General features: G+C 55.1%; 4 protein-coding genes across 4 annotated transcripts; 2 read left to right on the top strand and 2 right to left on the bottom strand.

Moving 5' to 3' along the window:
• Positions 1–362: 362 nt before the first annotated feature.
• On the top strand, positions 363–2,114 carry TRIREDRAFT_69933 (uncharacterized protein; the record flags this gene model as incomplete). Its single annotated transcript, XM_006969360.1, has 7 exons — positions 363–408; positions 488–569; positions 676–754; positions 806–911; positions 968–1,272; positions 1,326–1,708; positions 1,754–2,114. The coding sequence occupies 7 exons, from the start codon at positions 363–365 to the stop codon at positions 2,112–2,114; spliced, it is 1,362 nt and encodes a 453-aa protein (XP_006969422.1).
• A 1,500-nt stretch (positions 2,115–3,614) lies between these two features.
• On the top strand, positions 3,615–5,564 carry TRIREDRAFT_82133 (uncharacterized protein). The gene is made up of 3 exons (XM_006969359.1): positions 3,615–3,931; positions 4,000–5,240; positions 5,302–5,564. The coding sequence occupies exons 1-3, from the start codon at positions 3,710–3,712 to the stop codon at positions 5,471–5,473; spliced, it is 1,635 nt and encodes a 544-aa protein (XP_006969421.1). The 5' UTR covers positions 3,615–3,709; the 3' UTR covers positions 5,474–5,564.
• Positions 5,565–5,708: 144 nt separating this feature from the next.
• TRIREDRAFT_26029 (uncharacterized protein) lies at positions 5,709–8,071 on the bottom strand (the record flags this gene model as incomplete). The annotated part of the gene is made up of 3 exons (XM_006969313.1): positions 5,709–6,572; positions 6,647–7,801; positions 7,889–8,071. Coding segments are annotated over 3 exons (2,202 nt in total), but the record flags the coding sequence as incomplete, so codon positions are not given.
• Positions 8,072–8,806: 735 nt separating this feature from the next.
• Positions 8,807–15,127, bottom strand: TRIREDRAFT_69853 (Hypothetical protein; the record flags this gene model as incomplete). Its single annotated transcript, XM_006969330.1, has 3 exons — positions 8,807–9,124; positions 9,251–14,757; positions 14,836–15,127. The coding sequence occupies 3 exons, from the start codon at positions 15,125–15,127 to the stop codon at positions 8,807–8,809; spliced, it is 6,117 nt and encodes a 2,038-aa protein (XP_006969392.1).
• Positions 15,128–16,404: the final 1,277 nt, after the last annotated feature.

Genomic DNA, 16,404 nt, shown 5'->3' with positions numbered 1-16,404 from the left:
AACCTGGAAGGAGTGAATATGAATGCCAGTTGCTCCCGTCGTCTGTAGGTAGTCCCGAGAATACTGTTTTGATACGCATCACACACACTGTACATCAGTGACTGACTCACCCGACAGTACATTAACTACTAGGTAGCATGGTGAAGTGAACATGCCCGCGAAAATGTGCCACTAGATTTACAGTGCGAAGTGACTCAACCGCCCTAGAGGGCCCGCGCGCACCCACTGAAGCGTTCCAAGGTTAAGAGGTTGACGTCGGGTGCATCCATGAAAACGAAGCTGCCCGAGACACCACAGAATTCACGACTTTTCTGCCTGCCATTTCGACATTTCGATGCCCTCTCCGATGCCATGCCGCCGCCATGTCGACGTTCAACGGCCTCGTCTCCGAGTTTCCAGACATCAGAAGTTCGCATCTTCCCTCTGTGCCTCCTCAACGTCTGGATGCTGACCTGGATGGTAGTTGATTTCTTTAGGCACCACGAAGGTGCCACACCACCATTGGCCTGCTTTCTCAGCCATGTTCACAGCGATCACCTCTCTGGGCTGGAGACGCTGAGGTCTCCGTTGTGAGTGCTCTGGTGGCAATCCGCTCTGCTACACGCCAGTGCTGACGCGCTGTTCCAGCGTCTACTGCTCTGCAGCTACTAGGGAGATTCTGTTGCGCCTAGAAAGATACCCCTGCCGCGTCAACTATGCGCTGGGCATTCTCGAGGCGCGGCAGCAGACTTACAAGCATCTGAGCAAGGTCATCGTGCGTATTTCTAGACCCCAACGCCAAAACCTTGCGGCTAATGTCGAGTAGAAACCTCTTCCACTCGAGTCTCCCACCGTGATCGAGCTCCAGCCCGGAAAATACATCCAAGTGACGCTATTTGATGCCAACCACTGCCCTGGCTCTGTCATGTTCCGTAAGTGGCGCGTCTGATCTTCGAGGTATGACCTTTGACTGACAGTACTTCTTCAGTCATCGAGGGACAAGGAAAAGCGATACTGTACACAGGAGACATAAGAAGCGAGCCGTGGTTTGTCAACGCTATCACCCGGAGCCCAGCTCTCATAGAGTATACCTGTGGCATCAAGACGCTCGACACCATTTATCTCGACACGTCCTTCACAGACGACATTCCATTCCAGACAAAGGCGGAGGGGATCGCAGAGCTGCTGCGCAAAGTTCAGAAGTACCCCAAAGACACTGTCTTTTACCTTCAGTCATGGACATATGGTTATGAAGACGTCTGGGTTGCCCTTTCAAAGGCCCTGAATTCCCCAGTAAGTCAATCAGGATTCTCGAGGTTCAACGCTCCAGCTGACAGCGAATGAAGATACATGTTGATAACTACAAGCTCCGCATATACAATTCTTTAAACACGCCTTCAGAAGTTCGACCCCATTCCTGCGCATACCTTACGCCGACCGCCGCCGCCCTGACCGGCTTCATGTGCGGGAATACGCCTCAGCCAGGATGCCTAACCTCGGACCAGAACGTTCGTCTGCACAGCTGTGAGAGTGGCAACAGGTGTGCAATTGCAAAACAACCTTCTGTAGTCAGAATTCAGCCCGTTATCGCATCTTTTCCCGATGGCGGAGTCATACAGGAAGCTGGAATAGGAGGCGGGGGTGAAGACTTGGAGCGAGAAATGGAACTAGGGATTCCCAGCTGGGGCGACCTTCAAAGCCTTTTGGAAATGTACGTCCAAGGAACCGAGTCTCTGAAGAATCAAATGACCTTTGCGAGCTAACACCGTCACAGAATAAATGCGCTGAACAATGTGCCAGAAGAGGCTCGTGGCGAATGTACCCGTGTTCTCACAGAAGCACTCACCAGCGGACGCAACTTGCCACTCAACATTAACCTATCATCTTTTGAAGACGCCTACTCGACCGATTTGCGACGAGCCATACTCTCCATAGCCGGTCGCCAGTCAAAGGCCGCTTCTCCTCGTAATCTCTCAGAGGACGGCATTGGAACGAGTTTGCCAAACGTTATACGATTCCCATACTCGCGACACTCGTCTTACGCCGAGCTCTGCCATTTGGTGGATGCTTTTCGGCCAAGAGACGTTTGGCCCTGCACGTTCCATCTCGAGGCTTGGCAAAGCAGAGGTGACTAGCTCGCCCGAGCTCCTGAATGAAATCCCGAAAGCTGACATCTTCCAATAGGCATGTCCATCCAATCGCTTTTTGGGAGATATTGCAGCGGTAATCACTTTGCGCATGACGTGAAGATTGACAACCTTGCGATGCAAGAGAATCAGCATACCCTTGCGGTAACATACTCTCAAGGAGGAAGCTGGAGGTCGAGATCGGCTTCTCCTCTAGATTTCATGTCACCAGACGCTGTCCCTGGCCTTGGATCCAGGGACATCATCAAAGAGGCTCAAGACAATGAGCCAGCGCCAGAAGACTGCCATGGACAGCCATTCTCGAAGGTTAGAGATGCCGACGAAGAGGATATATCGGGTCGCTTGGTCGTTGGAGTCGACAGCGCCAATAGCGAGGACGATTCCCAGGCGTCCAATTCCTCTCTCATCTCAACCCTCTCAAAGCATCACTCTGTGATGAGGCGCGAAGCATATGACCGGATGCTCCAGAATTATCACGGCATTGCTTGGAATTCGATTGAGCTCATCTCGGCCGGCTGCAATCATAGTGTTGCAGAGACAGAGCTTTAGCAGTTGAATGTCGGGATGAAAAGCAAGTAGTCTTTCAATGATCTTCTCGCAGGCTTCCCACACGACCTGCATACACCAAGGCTGACCAGCAGGATGGAGCGGCCTACTTATGATACCTTGCATATGTCGAGCCCACGCAGTCGATCCTCTCGCGCATCCCCGCTATAGCCCGTCAAAGCGCGCATCAGCAACCACTTGGACAGTTGCCAATTGGAGAATCCATGCCCTGCGATTCGCTATTGTTGCAATCTCGCTAGGGTGGCCAATGACAGCGTCCAGCCCACGAGGCACCAAATCATGACGGTTGCCCCGATACTACTGCGTACGTACATTCGGGGTTTTCAGAGGCTCCGTCAGACAGCATCGCCACATGCATCAACCACTGACACCTGTTGAAGTAGGGACATGCAATCGAACTCGCCTTATAACTACTAGGTCTCAACAGCCCTCAAACATGCTTTTTCGAGGCAATAGATGTAATATGATTTGCTGTCAAGACGCGGGACTGACAAGTGAATTCCACTTGGTGATGGATGAATCTCAATCCGTCGGATTTGAACCAGCAACGGGATTGCTGATGCCGAAGTCACATGCATACAGTCTCACCCAGATGCCGACTATGGATATTGTCTTGGTAGTATCAATATTAGCAGTAAGACGATGATTAGCAGCAGCCTGACCCAACGCCACATCGAGCTGGTGCCCCGTACAACACGGCTAATTCCTCCGTTCCCGAATGATGCTGTTTGTCGCTGATGGTTGGTTCTTTTCATAGGTCGTCGCATAAGCATGGCCCCCCGGCTAGCTGCGATGCAGTGTCACCCTTCCACAGACGGCCATCCCCTCTCTTCATTGTCCCGTAGGATCTTTGCTTCCGAAATATTCATTTTCTTCTGCTGTCATGCAACATCAAAACGCCGGCCACTCGTGTATGATGGATATCGCATCCGCGAGAAATATCCAAAATCAAGCAGCGACTGTTGCCGCTTAGACACTTCATCATATTTCCTCGCATCAAGTCACCGTCATTCGAGATGGCTATCCCCGAGCTGATGGGGTCGGTGACCTCAAGCCAGCTCTGGAGCTTTGGCGCTCTTTTCCTCGTCCTGTCCTTCATCGTCGACTTCGCCAGCCATCCGCAGTATCCCCGCCAGATTCCCGTCATGGGCAAGGGACATGGAATTCTCAATGCCTTTTTAGACAGCTTCCGATATGTCACAAACTATGTGGACTGGATCAGAGACGGCTACAACAAAGTGAACAACAGCACGAACGAACCCGCCTCACGGAATTATCGCTAACATACTATGCTCTTGAACCCCAGTTTGGCAAGAAGGGCATGCCGTTCATTGTGCCAGCGCCGTTCTCCCGGCCCCCCGAGGTCGTCATGCCTCGCGACCAGTTGGCCTGGCTATTTGACCAACCGGACAACATTCTGTCAACCTACGACGCCCACAACGCAGTGCTCTTTTCCGAATACAATTTCCTCGGCCGTCGCCTAGCATACGACCCGTTTCCCAACCGTGTCATCCACAAGCATCTGGCGCGCCATCTGTCCACCGTCATCCCCCACGTCGACGACGAGATTCAGCACGCCGTAGACACGGCACTTGGAACGGACACGGACAACTGGAAGTCGATAAAGCTATGGAACCTCTGGCTAGAAATCGTCCCACGCGTCACCAACAGGCTTCTTATAGGGCCAGAGATCTGCCGCAACAAGCAATTCCTTGACGGGATGGTCAAGTTCGCTGACGATATCGTTCGAAATGGCCTTTTGCTGCAGCTGATCCCCAAGGTCCTTCATCCCATATTCGGACGACTCTTGAGTATCTTCAACTACCTCCACTGGCGCTCATCCAACACCCAAGCCCAGCCCGTCATCCAGAAGCGCCTCGACGCCATGTTGAAAAAAGCCGCCGTTGATGAAGAATACAAGGACTACACGCCGCCTGAAGACTTCATCACCTGGTTGATCCGACAAGCCCTCCTTGAACAAAAGACCGACGAGCTTGACTCTACCGTCATAAGTCGGCGACTCTTGCCAATTGAGTTTGCCGCTATTCACACCACTGTTCTCACAGGCCAGCTCTGGATGCAAGATCTCCTCACCTCCGACCCGGAAACCGGCATTCTCGACATTCTCCGCGCCGAAGTCATTGCCAACAAGCCCTCTTCTGGCCCCTGGACAAAGGCCGCCATCTCCAACCTCGTCCGCCTCGACTCCTCCATTCGTGAGTCTCAAAGGCTGAGCAATTTTGCCGCTACGTTGATCGAGCGAACAGTCGTCGCCCAGAACGGCCTATATAATCCCGACCTGGGCTGGACTTTGCCAAAGGGAAGTTTTGTCACCGTCAACCTCGAGGGAACGCACCACGATCCAGATCTGTACCCTAATCCCCATTCGTACGATCCTCTCCGTTATTCTCGACTGAGAGAAGCCTGGGATGCGAAGTCGGATGAAGAGAAGAAGCGCGATGCCGCCGAGGGGACCAAGATTCGAGGCCTTGGAATGGTTACCACGAGCGCGCAGCATCTCGCTTTCGGCCACGGCAGACATGCATGGTGAGCTTCTTCTCGGAATGTCACCCACATTATATATGGTCAGAACGTTAACTGTGAATAGTCCCGGACGATTCTTTGTCGCGCACGAACTCAAGCTCATCATGGCTCACATTCTCCTCAACTACGACATCAAGCTGGTCGGCAAGGTGCCCGAAAAGGTTTGGATAGGCTCCTCAATCTTTCCTCATCTGAAAGCAGAGATCCAGGTGCGACGGAAGAAGACGCAAGCGTGAGAAGAGCCGGAATGCGCATCAAGCATAGAGTTGCAACGAAATCGGTCGGACTCTGTGGACGAAAAGAGCTTATTATAGGGCACGCTGATACCCCATCCTGTGTGTCGCAAGGACCAGTAGTCAAGGCACCGAATCAATATTGAAGTAGTGCTGGAGATCCATGTCCATATATCGCTATTAAGTAGGTGTTTTTGCGTTCGCATACAAGCAAGCAACTCTATAGATTCATCCCAAAAAGCCCATCTCCGCCCAAGAACAATCCGCCAACAGACCCCTTCTCCTTCTCCCTCAACAACCTGCCAATATCCACCCTTCCCCCCGTAATGTACTTCTCACTCACACCGAGATTGACCCTTTTACTCAGCTCCTCACGCAGCTGCGCCCGCAGCGCTCCCATCTCGGCCTTGCTCAACTGGCGAGCCTCCTTCTCCTTCTTTTTGCGGCCACCCCCCCGACCGCCCCAGTTGCCCGGTGCAGTGCCGTCGAATTCTTCAGAGTCGTACTCGACTCCGAGCTCCTCGGCGGCGTTGCGCAGCCAAGTGTCTTCGCTGTGGCCCTTTTCCTTTGCCAAGACAGCATCAGCGATGCGCTTGGCCAGATCGACGCGAGTCTTGAGCCGAGATGCAATCTTGCGATCGATGGAGAGCGTCTCAATGAAGTGCTCACGCTTGACGCCACCACCACCACCCTCTCTCTCGGAGTGTACTTTGCTCGCCAGACGGCGCGTAGGCAATACCTCGTCTGGAGAGCACAGAATGACGCTCACACCCGAGCGATCGCCACGAGCAGTTCGACCGGATCGGTGAATATATGTATCTGCCGAGCGCGGCACATGGTAATGCAGCACCTGGTCGACTTCCTTGATATCCAAACCACGGGCAGCCACGTCGGTTGCGACAAGGATGGAGTTCTTGGCAGCAGCGAAGCGCTCAATAGATCGTAGACGAGCTTTTTGAATCATCTGAGAGTGTAGAGGGAGGGCGGAGAGACCGAGGTTCTGCAGGAGGGGGGTGAGGCGGCGGACGGCGGAGATGGAGTTTGTGAACACGAGAGTGCGACGGCCGGGGTTGAGGACTAGGACGGTGTAGAGGTAGAGATCCTAGTATTTCAAGTTAGCAAGAGGATATAAGAATCCAAGGCGCGGAACATTAGTAGACATGTGTGAGGACGCACCTTTTCCATGGCACCACACTCAATCAAGCCCTCCTTCAGGCCCTCGGCCATCTGGGACACCGGATTGACGTCAATGTACTTGGGCTCGCCCCTGAACTTGAGACACTTCATCAAGTACTCCATCTTCTCCTCGTCACTCCCCGCCGCTGCCTTGGGCCCCTTGCCTCTGCCCGCCAGCTTCGACTGCAGATTCTTATCGAACGTGGCCGAGAAAACGAGCGTCTGTCGCGGAGGAAGATCGTCGCCCTCGTCGTCCTCGTCAGCCTCGGGGTCCCGTCGGTCCAGAGCTCCAATGATATCTTCCGCCTCCTTGAATTGCCCTGCCTTGAACAGCCTGTCTGCCTCGTCGACGACCAAGAATTTGATCTTGGTGAAGGAATCCTGCAAGCTCATGTCGCCGTCCAGCACCTCCCACAAACGACCGGGCGTCGCAATGACAATGTCGGCCTTCTCCAGCTGCCGCTGCTGCTTCTGAATGCTCAAGCCACCAGTCACAGTGCAGACGTAGGGCGCCGTCGGCAGTCCATCGCAGAGCGCCTTGATGTGGTCCGACAGCTGCTTCGCCAGCTCTCGCGTCGGGCTGAGAACGACCGCCGTCGGGCCCTCGCGCTTGGCGTTCGCCTTGTCGACGTACAGCTCCAGCCACTTCTCCACGATCGGTATACCAAAGGCCAGCGTCTTTCCGGAACCCGTCTGCGCCTTGCCAATGACGTCCTCGCCCGCCAGGATCTCGGGTATCGTCTTCTGCTGGATCAGCGTCGGCTTCGAGAACCCCAGCTTCGCAATCGCAGACACGACGCGCGTCGACAGATTCAGCTCCACCCAGGCAGCCATGTCTGCTTCTTCTGCGGCGTCGTCCACGGCCATGAGGGCGTCGAACGTGTTGCCCTGCTGTTGCTGCTTGCGTGGAGCGGGCTTCTGTAGCTCTTTGTCGGCCGTTTCCAGCTGCTTCTTTTGCTTCTGCTTCTTGTGCTTCTTCTCGCCGCTGGCGCTGTCTTTTCCTGCAGCTTTCTCTTCGCCGCCCTCGCTTTCCACGCCACCTTGAGCAGCGCCAGCTTCGCCGGAATCGACATCCTCGCCTTCCACAGCGCTGTCGCCAAACCCTTCAAAAGGTTCGCCGACGGCATCTTGTGCGTCTGTCGATGGTTTCTCGTGCTTGCTCAACCCCTGTCTGCGCGCTGATGAATCGGAAGAATCGGGATCTTTCTGTTTCTGCTGCTGCTGTTGCTGCTGCTCCGCCACTAAAAACTGCACAGTCCCACCATTTCTCACCACGTCGACGCCCTCAATCACCTCGAGCCCGCCAAACTCCTCTCCGACCGACTGCCAAGCGAGAGAAGCAGCGTCCACCAGCTTCCGCGTCGCCTTCGCCTGCGATTTGGGGTTCGTTTTCGGTTTCGAATTCGATTTCGATTTCGTGACCGCGCCGGCAGCAGCGCCTTTGGCCGAATTTTTGCTGCGCTTCGCGGCTGGTGCGGCGGCAGAGGGAAGCTTCCGCTTGTTGGACGGCGGTCCCATCGAGGCTTTTGTTTAGAGGTTAACAGCCGCTTTGCTTCCGAGTTCAGAGCCTAATTATCTCAACAATTATGGAGGCCGAATTGTGAGCGTCAACCAGAGGAAGAAGTTATCGCCAGATTCCCTTATCGCTGGATGGATGAAGCTTCTAAAGATTTTTTTTCCCCTGCTGGGCTGTTATCTTAGTGGAAGACGGCACCACTAGGCCCCGATCCACCGATTATATCCTACAAGTATCGATACATCCACCCGCACTTCGGACAGCGCCTGGATGGAGTAGCCAGTACGCTTGGCCCACAAACGAAATTCTTCAAGGCCAACACTGGAACTCATGAAGCTTCATGGAGGGGTAATTGTTCAAAGCTACAGGTTCAAGACGCTCTTATGAATGAAGTGTTAAATGAAAAGGAAAGAAAATGCCCGACTTCAAGTAGTGACGATGCTAAGAATACAACAATGCGTCTCCAATGTCCTCTTCATCCATTTTATATCTCCATAAGTCGTTGCCCTCCTGTTGATGAAACAAACATAGATTAGATAGATAAATGAACTTCATCCTCCTCATGCATAACACATTGCAGAACCCTCTCTCCGAGATTAATCATTTGCTCGCCCTCGCAAAGCCCTCACAGGCTTGTGTCGCGCTTAGTGAGCTCCTCTGGCCCTTTTGGCTCCAGCACCGGCGGCTTCCGAGTCGCCTCTTGGTCGCTTCGCTCCGGGTTGAAACTCGGCGGCCGAAGCATTCATGCCTCCGCGGCCTCCACGGGCACCTCCGCGTCCGCCACGGCCAGCATGGCCCTGTCCACCTTCATTGCCGCCTGCTCCACGTTGGCTAGGAGGCACGTATGCTCCGCCCCGTCCACGACCGCCGCCACGAGGCATTGGGATCCCCGATCTGACTGGCATCTGGCCCTGCTGCTGGGGCTGCGGTGGCAGCTGTGGTAGGTTCGGCGGCTGCGGCAACTGTGTCGCTTGCGGCGCCCCTGGCAAGCCTTGCTGCGGCTGTGCCTGTTGGGCCGCGGGAGCGTTCGTTGTCTCCTGCTTTGCAAACGGGTTGGGAACTCCTGGGGCGCTCACAGCTGCAGCCACCGCGAACGGGTTCGTAACTTGGGGGGGCGGGATGCCGCTGGCAGTCGGCGCAGCTGTGTCTGCAGCCTTGGGCTCTGAGGGAGGTTGGGTAGCAGCCTGTGCTGGAGCAACCGCAGACCCGGGGCCGTTGGCGACAGGTTGGGCAGCCGGAGCTGCAGCTGGAGGAACAGCCTGTGGGTTCGATGGGATGGTGCCAGTCGTTGGCGGCTTTGCTGGCGTTCCAGCAGTCGAGGCTGGGGCCGGCGGCTTCGCTGCTGTTGCTGCTGGAGGAGGAGGAGGGGCTTGAGTCGACTTGGCAATCTCCCAGACCTCCACCACTGGCTTTTGCGGCGTCTCCTTTGCCGCCGTCTCAACCACGCCCAATTTCGCGGTTGCAGTCCTAAGCTTGTTCTCCGCCATATTGATGCGTAGTGTAGACTTCTTCGATTCCATGAGCTGCGCTTGCTCGCGTGCTGCCGTGATTTTGCTTTCGTACTCTGACTTGATCTTGGCACTCTCTGCATCCATCTTCTTACGGACGTTGGCGGCGATGATGTTCTTGACCGTCGCGTTGGTCGACAAGAACTGTCGAATGGCTGAGTCGTCGAGCTGGGAGAGGTCGGGAGGCCCGCCAGAAGTTGTAGCGGCCGGCGTTGACGGTTCCTCGGCCTTGGCTGGCGTGCGTGGCTGCTGCTCGGCAGCGGGGGCTTCCTTCGTGGAAGCAGTCTTGGGGCCATTCTCGGCTTGCCAGATCAACTTCTCCTGCTCGAATCGGAGCTTGAGGTCCTCGTCCTTCCTCTTGAACTCCTCTTCCAGCTTGGCGCGGCTTTCCTTGAGTTTGTTGTTCAACGTGTCCTTCATCCTATCGGACCGCTCCTTGATCGTTTGCTGAATCTTGGCCTCAACTTCATTGGCCTTCTTTTCGAATTCGGCCGCCTTGGCCTCGGCTGCAGCAACCCTGTCCTCCAGGGCTTTCCTCTCAGCATTGGATAGGCCATTGGCAGCAGGTTGACCCTCTCCGACCTCGGGGGCTGCAGCAGATGTGGCACCAGCGGAAGAAGGCTGTCCTGCAGCAGTGGCTTCTTGAAGCTTCTGCAACGCGCTATCACGCTCTGAAGTAGCAGTCTGTAGCTCGCTCCGGAGCCTCTCCAGCTGCTGCTCGGCTCCCAGCTTCTGGGCGTTGACGGCTTCCAGCTCTTTTTGGGCATTGGCGAGACGCTCCTCGAGGGCAGCAACAACTTCTGCTGATGCAGAGGCGTCAGAGTGCGACTGCTGGGCGGCTGAGTGTGCGGCCAAAGGTTGCGTTTGCTGAGAGTGTCGGCGAAGCTCCTCAACCTGCTGCTGGAAGCTTTGCACTTGCCGCAACAGCTCTGTCTTCTCCTCGCCGAACTGCTCCACTTGCTTCTGCGTCCCAGCAAGGACGCCATTCACCTTGTCGAGCTGCTCTTGCAGGCTGTTAGCCCGCTGACTAGCTTCGTTCCTCTCGCCAGTGAGTTTTCGAGATCGGTCCTTGAACTGCTCGGTCAGTTTGGCTCGGGTATTCGACCAGTTGGCCCGTTCCGTCTCTAGGATTGACTCGAGTTCGGCAACCTTCGCCTGTAGCGGCTGTTCGCCTGCCTTGAGAGCATCCCGCTCCGCTTGGAGGTCGGCGATCGTCTGCTTCAGCTGCTCCATCTCGGCCGGGTCAACGCGACCATACTTCGTCAAGATGCCCTCGGTCCTCTTCTGCCAGCGATCGCGATCTTCCTGGATCTGCTTGATCTCCTCTTCCAAGAATGACTTTTGCGTCTTGAGGTTGTCAATCTCAGCCTCAAGCGGCTGGATCTTCTGCGTCATCTCGTCAATCTTCTTGTTCTTCTCAGTAATTTGATCCTTGAGCTGGTTGTTCTCAGTACGAAGGGCCATGCTGCTTTCGCGATAGAGGTTGAGCTCATGCAACTTCTCCATAAGATCCTTATGGGCCATTGAAGTGTTGCCGCTCTGAGAAGCCTGACGCTCCTGATCGAGCTTCAAACGTGTCTCGTCCAGCTGCGACTGCAGGTATTCGACTTGTTGCTGCAAACGCTTCGCTTCGTTCGTCTTCATGTCGTATTGAACCTCCAGAATCTCCTTTTCGCGACGCAGGTATCCATTCAGCTCTCGCATGCCCTCAATGGCATCGGTCACTCCCACAGAGGACATGGCTTCGTCTGCGTCAGCAATCTTGTTGCGGTTTTGCTGCATAGCTGCGATCTGGGCGGTCAAGCTCTCCAATTGCTGATGTAACAGCTTGTTCTGAGCGTTGGCATCCTCGCGTCTTTGCTTGAGTTCGGCCATCTCCTGCTCAAGCTGCTGTCGTCGGTCTTCCCACGAGCTCTCACTTTGAGCGAGCGCGACCTTGGCAGATTCCGCTTCGGCGCGCAGCGATGCTGACTCACGCTTGAGCTCATTGTACTCGTGGCGTAATTCCTGCACCAGCTTGGCAGCTTCGGCATGCTTGACAAGCTCCTTTTCGTAGTCCTGCTGAGCTTTTGAGGCAATCTCAGCTTGCGCACGAAGATCCTGCTGATGGTACCGAGCAGCCTCAATGTGGCGGTTGCTCTCTTCCTTGAGCCGCTTGATCTCCTCCTCCAGAATCGCCTTCTCGTCTTCGTACTTGCGTGCAATCTCCCCTTGCGAATCCCGGATCGTAGAGAGTTCGGTATTCGACCGTGACAGTTCAGCAGACAAGTCTTCAATCTGCTGACCCAGCTCCTTGATCTTCGCGTCCTTCTCCTGAATGAGAACCTCAATCTCCTGGCGATACTGCTCCTGTGAAGCCCGCAAGTCTTCCAATGCTTCTTCATTGCTCTGGCTCAGCTCCTTGTATTGCTCGGCCTGGGCCTTTGCATTTTCCAACTGTGTGTTGGCCATATCGAGATCCCGCTTGAGATCTGAGATGTCGTTATTGAGATCCTGGACCTCAGCCTCGAGCTCCTGCTGGCGCACGTTGTTGTCTGTCACGAGACCCGGTCGGGGCGTAGGACGGGGCTGCAGGCGTCCGGCACGCTCCTCGGCGCTTCTCAACTCCACGGTCAGCTCGTCCACACGGGCTTGGAGATGATCACGGGACGTCTTGACGCTGACGTGCTCCTCTCGGAGTTGACTCAAGCTGGCCATGAGATCGTCAATCCTCTTCTGGGATTCCTTGGCTTCAAACTCCTTCCGCTGCTGGAGATGCTGAGTATCTTCTATGGCCTGAGAGAGTTTCTTCTGCACCGTGCCGAGCTCAAGCTCCAAAGCCTCGATCTTGGCTTGAGCTTTGCGGCGGTTCTCGGACTCGGTAATGTTGCGTTCGTTTTCCAGCGACTGCTGGGCCGTCAAGAGGTTGCCCAGTCTGTTCTTCTCTTCGATCAATGTGTCGTTGTCCTTGCTCATGCGCTCTTGAATGTCCTTCCAGAGCTTCTTTTCCGCCTTGAGGTTGGCCGTCTCGTTGCGCATGCTGTCCAAGAGGCCCTTGACCTCGATGAGCTCTTCTGCGACTTGCTGAGTCCTAATGTCTTGCTTGGCAGCCGTCTCGGAAAGAATCTGTGTCCTCTTTTGGAGCTCGCTGTTTTCGTTCTGGAGTGCCTGATAGTTGCTCTGCAGCATCTCTCTTCGTTCGGCTTCCAGCCTGACCTCGCCCTGTAGCTTAATGTTTGCGGTCTGAAGCGCGTTCTTCTCCGCAGTTAGGTGATCGATTTGCTGTCTGAAATCCCTCCGCACACCGTCCTGGGCGTCTCTGAAGCTGTCGTATTCCGCCTGTATCTTGCGCAGGGCTTCCGTCAGAGTCTCCGTCTGCTCTGCAGACTCTATGCTGGCCATGGGTAGTCGGCCATCGAGAGAGTGGCGCATAAAGGAAGATGGATCCTCGCCCGCGCCGCGTTGCTGAAGAAGACGCCGGAACATGTCGCGCTCCATCTTGTAGCTCTCCATAGTGATCTTTGCGGATTTGATCTCCTCCATCATATGGGTGAGATCCTGCTGGAGCTTCTCAACCATGTCGTGATCCTCCTTGGCCTGGTGCTTCGCTGCCAACGCCTCCTCACTCTCCATCTGCTCGGCGAGTTCACGCGTGATGCGCAGGAGATCCTCGTTCTTGGCCTGTAGCGCCTTGATGTCCTTGAAAACCACCAACTTCTGGGTGATAAACTGGTGAGTATCAGACATATCAGACAGAGCCTCCTCGGTGATTTCGCCCTTCTCGAGCTGCTGCAGGCGATACTTTTCTTCCTCAGTCAACTGGTCGACGCCCTTTTCCAGTGCATAGATGTTGAAGACGAGCATCTGGATCTGAGTGCCCAAGTCTCGCAGCTGTGTGCGTAAGATCTTGCTCTCGGATTGGGCTGTAGCGAGAGCGCTTTCGGCTTTCCTGGCTGCCTTTCGTGCCGCGTCGCGCTCTTCGAAGCTCTGCTGCGACAGTTCAGACATGTGAGCGATCTCGTTCCGGAGAGTTTCGGCCTCGGACTGAAGCTCCTGGATCTCTGGTGTTTTGGCTTCCAAGGCGGCGATCATGCCATCGAGCTCTTCGGCAAGCTGCTGGTTCCGCCGTTTCTCGCTGGCAAGCTGGCCCTTGACCTGGTAAAGCTGCTCAATTGCCTGCGTGGCGGTGATGGTCGACTTGTTTCGCGCAGAACCAGGCGTTCCAAAGGGGGAGTTGGCCCGGCCGAAGGTTGAGCCATTCAATCGGGGAGTCTGTGGTGCAGATGATGCAGGAGCAGCGTGCTCTATGCGGACGTGTGCTTCGTCCAGCTCGCCCTCCAGCCGTCGAATCCGCTCTTCCATCTCGGTGGTGACGCGACGTTCGGATTCGAGCTCCAGACGCACGCGGCGAAGTTCGTTCTCGTAGCTGTCTTTGAGACGCTCCTTCTCGGACTCCAACTCCCGTACGCGTTCCTGATGTTTCTTGCTTAGTTGCTCAGACATCTCAACAAGCCGTCTCTGGTCTTCCAGTTCCTGCTTGTAGCTCTCTACGGTCGCTGCAAAGGAGCCCTCCTGCTTCTGCAACTTGACAAGGGCATCGTCTGCCTTGGATTGCATAGCATCCAGGCGTTCGCGCAACTGCTGCTCAGAACGCTTCAGAGAATCAATCTGAGCCTTGGCATCTTCGTTTTGTCTCTGAAGTTCGGCAATCTTGGCGCCCTTTTCTTTCCGGTATTTGAGGGCTTCGTCGCTCTTGGTCTTGAGCTCGGCCTCGAGCCACTCGGCATTTTGACGAGCCAGATCAAGCTGCTGCTGGAGTGCCTCCTGTCGGAATTTGGCGCTGTTGAGTTGCCCCTTGGCGTTCTGCTCCGACTGCTGCAGGGTCGTAACCTCTCTGGCGAGCTCGACATTTCGCTGATGCTGCTTGGTAAGCTCCTCGGTCAAGGTCTGGTCGCGTTTGTTATGGGATTCAATAATGCTGAGGTTTGTTCGGTTCGAGGACTGTAGGGTCTCGATCTTGTCGTTAAGAGCCTTGACGTCGGCATCGTAATCGGAATACTTGGCCTTGAGACTTTGGAGCTCGTTCTCCAGTGACTGCCGTTTCGTTTCTGAGGTGCACACAAATGTTAGCTGAACAACCGAACAGAGCCTCGGTACCACCGCAAGTGGGCGGGGGAGTCACGTACCCTCCTCTTTGAGGCGCTGTCGGGCTTCCTCCACCTCTTTGAGGGCCTTTTCGGCGGTAGCCTTGAAGGTCTGGGACTTGGTCTCGGAGTTTCGAACGGCATTCTCCAATTCAATATCGGTCTGCAGCTTCTCGGCATACAGCGTCTCGAACTCGTGTGCCTTGGCAGCTACGGCCTTGAGCAGAGTAGCGACAAGATCGACTGTAGGCTGCGTCGTCAGAGCCGCCACCACAGGCTGGTCGAGGCCCAGGTGGCCCGCGATGTAACCGACGTCGACATCGGCCGCCGCCATTGTTGTGCCCGGAGTCTTAGGTCGACAATGACAACGCGAGTCTCGTCATTACTCGGTCGATGGGCGCGATGAATGTGTGTTGGGTTACTCGGTTGCGGAACGCGGCGTCGTAGGGAAAGGGAAAGACAGAAAGGAAAGGGAAAAAAGGGAAGAAGAATGAAACGACCGAAAGGAAGGGGCGTGGCAATTGGTCAGCGGGATGGAGGAAATGAAAGCCTCATCCAACGGCCCTGACCGCCAAATAAATGAGATGATCGAGAGTGGGAAAAGGCACGGCGAGGCTCAGGTGAATGCAAACTGATGCCCTGACGCAGAGCTTGACGAAGGACGAAAATCGACGAGCTTTGGCGCGCCTGTGAGAAGCCGCAGCAAAACACACAAGGCTGGGCTCGAAAGGGACTATTCCCAGTTGGGCTGCAGCGCAAGAGACTTGGCGCACAGACCGGGCACCTCTCCAGCTGCCAGTTGAGCTGTAGGTTGCTGCATGGAGCCCAGCTTCTAGTGGTTCCAGCGGCCGCGGCCACTGCAGCTCAGCGCCTTGTTTGCTGTTCCATTGGCTGAACCCCCTGTGGACGTCACTTGTAATTGCTCCAGGTGTGCCAGGCTCCAGCTGCATCAAGTGCTGACTTCCATCAGTCTCCCCGTCAACGTTGGTTGGGTGATGTCTGTTGTACTCGTACCTTACATGTATGTTGCGGCCGGAACACTTTCCTACATACCCTGAAATAGGCCACCAGCTTCGACTATCCGCATAATTAACGTGTTCCCGACGATAATGTCTCGAAACAGACAATGACATCGCTCCAGAAAACATTAAAGACATCCGGACAAGACGGCTTGTTGCAGGTTGTGATGTGGAGAGTGAACTTGGATCGGGTTCCATCAACCACGGTAGTGCTGTGACAACCACGAAGCTGACGAGTTCCGACATGTCGGGCATCTCGGCCCACAATGTCTCTAATCACTTTGTCTGTATGTCCTCATTTCACTCAGACGAGAATATCAATTGTAATATGGACCACCGGATGCTACTCTGAATGTGTTTTTGAAGGAGAAGAAACAATCAGCCTGTGTGCGCATGTCTTACCTACGAACGAGCTCAAGCCAGCTACTACCTACCTAAGTACATGGCAAGCCTAAGCTTCCGACCAAGGTCGGCAATGTCGTGCATGAGAGATCGTCTGGTGTCTCAGATTTGTTCAAGATGGAAGCTTCTCTACCTACCTACCTAGGTACCTCGTCTCGGCCCTAGGCCACAGGTAGTAGGTATCTCTCGC

The sequence above is a fragment of the Trichoderma reesei genome (genome assembly GCF_000167675.1).
Source record: "Trichoderma reesei QM6a unplaced genomic scaffold TRIREscaffold_31, whole genome shotgun sequence".
In the NCBI taxonomy this organism is placed as follows: Eukaryota; Fungi; Ascomycota; class Sordariomycetes; order Hypocreales; family Hypocreaceae; genus Trichoderma; species Trichoderma reesei.
This window is presented reverse-complemented; position numbering and strand designations above follow the sequence as displayed.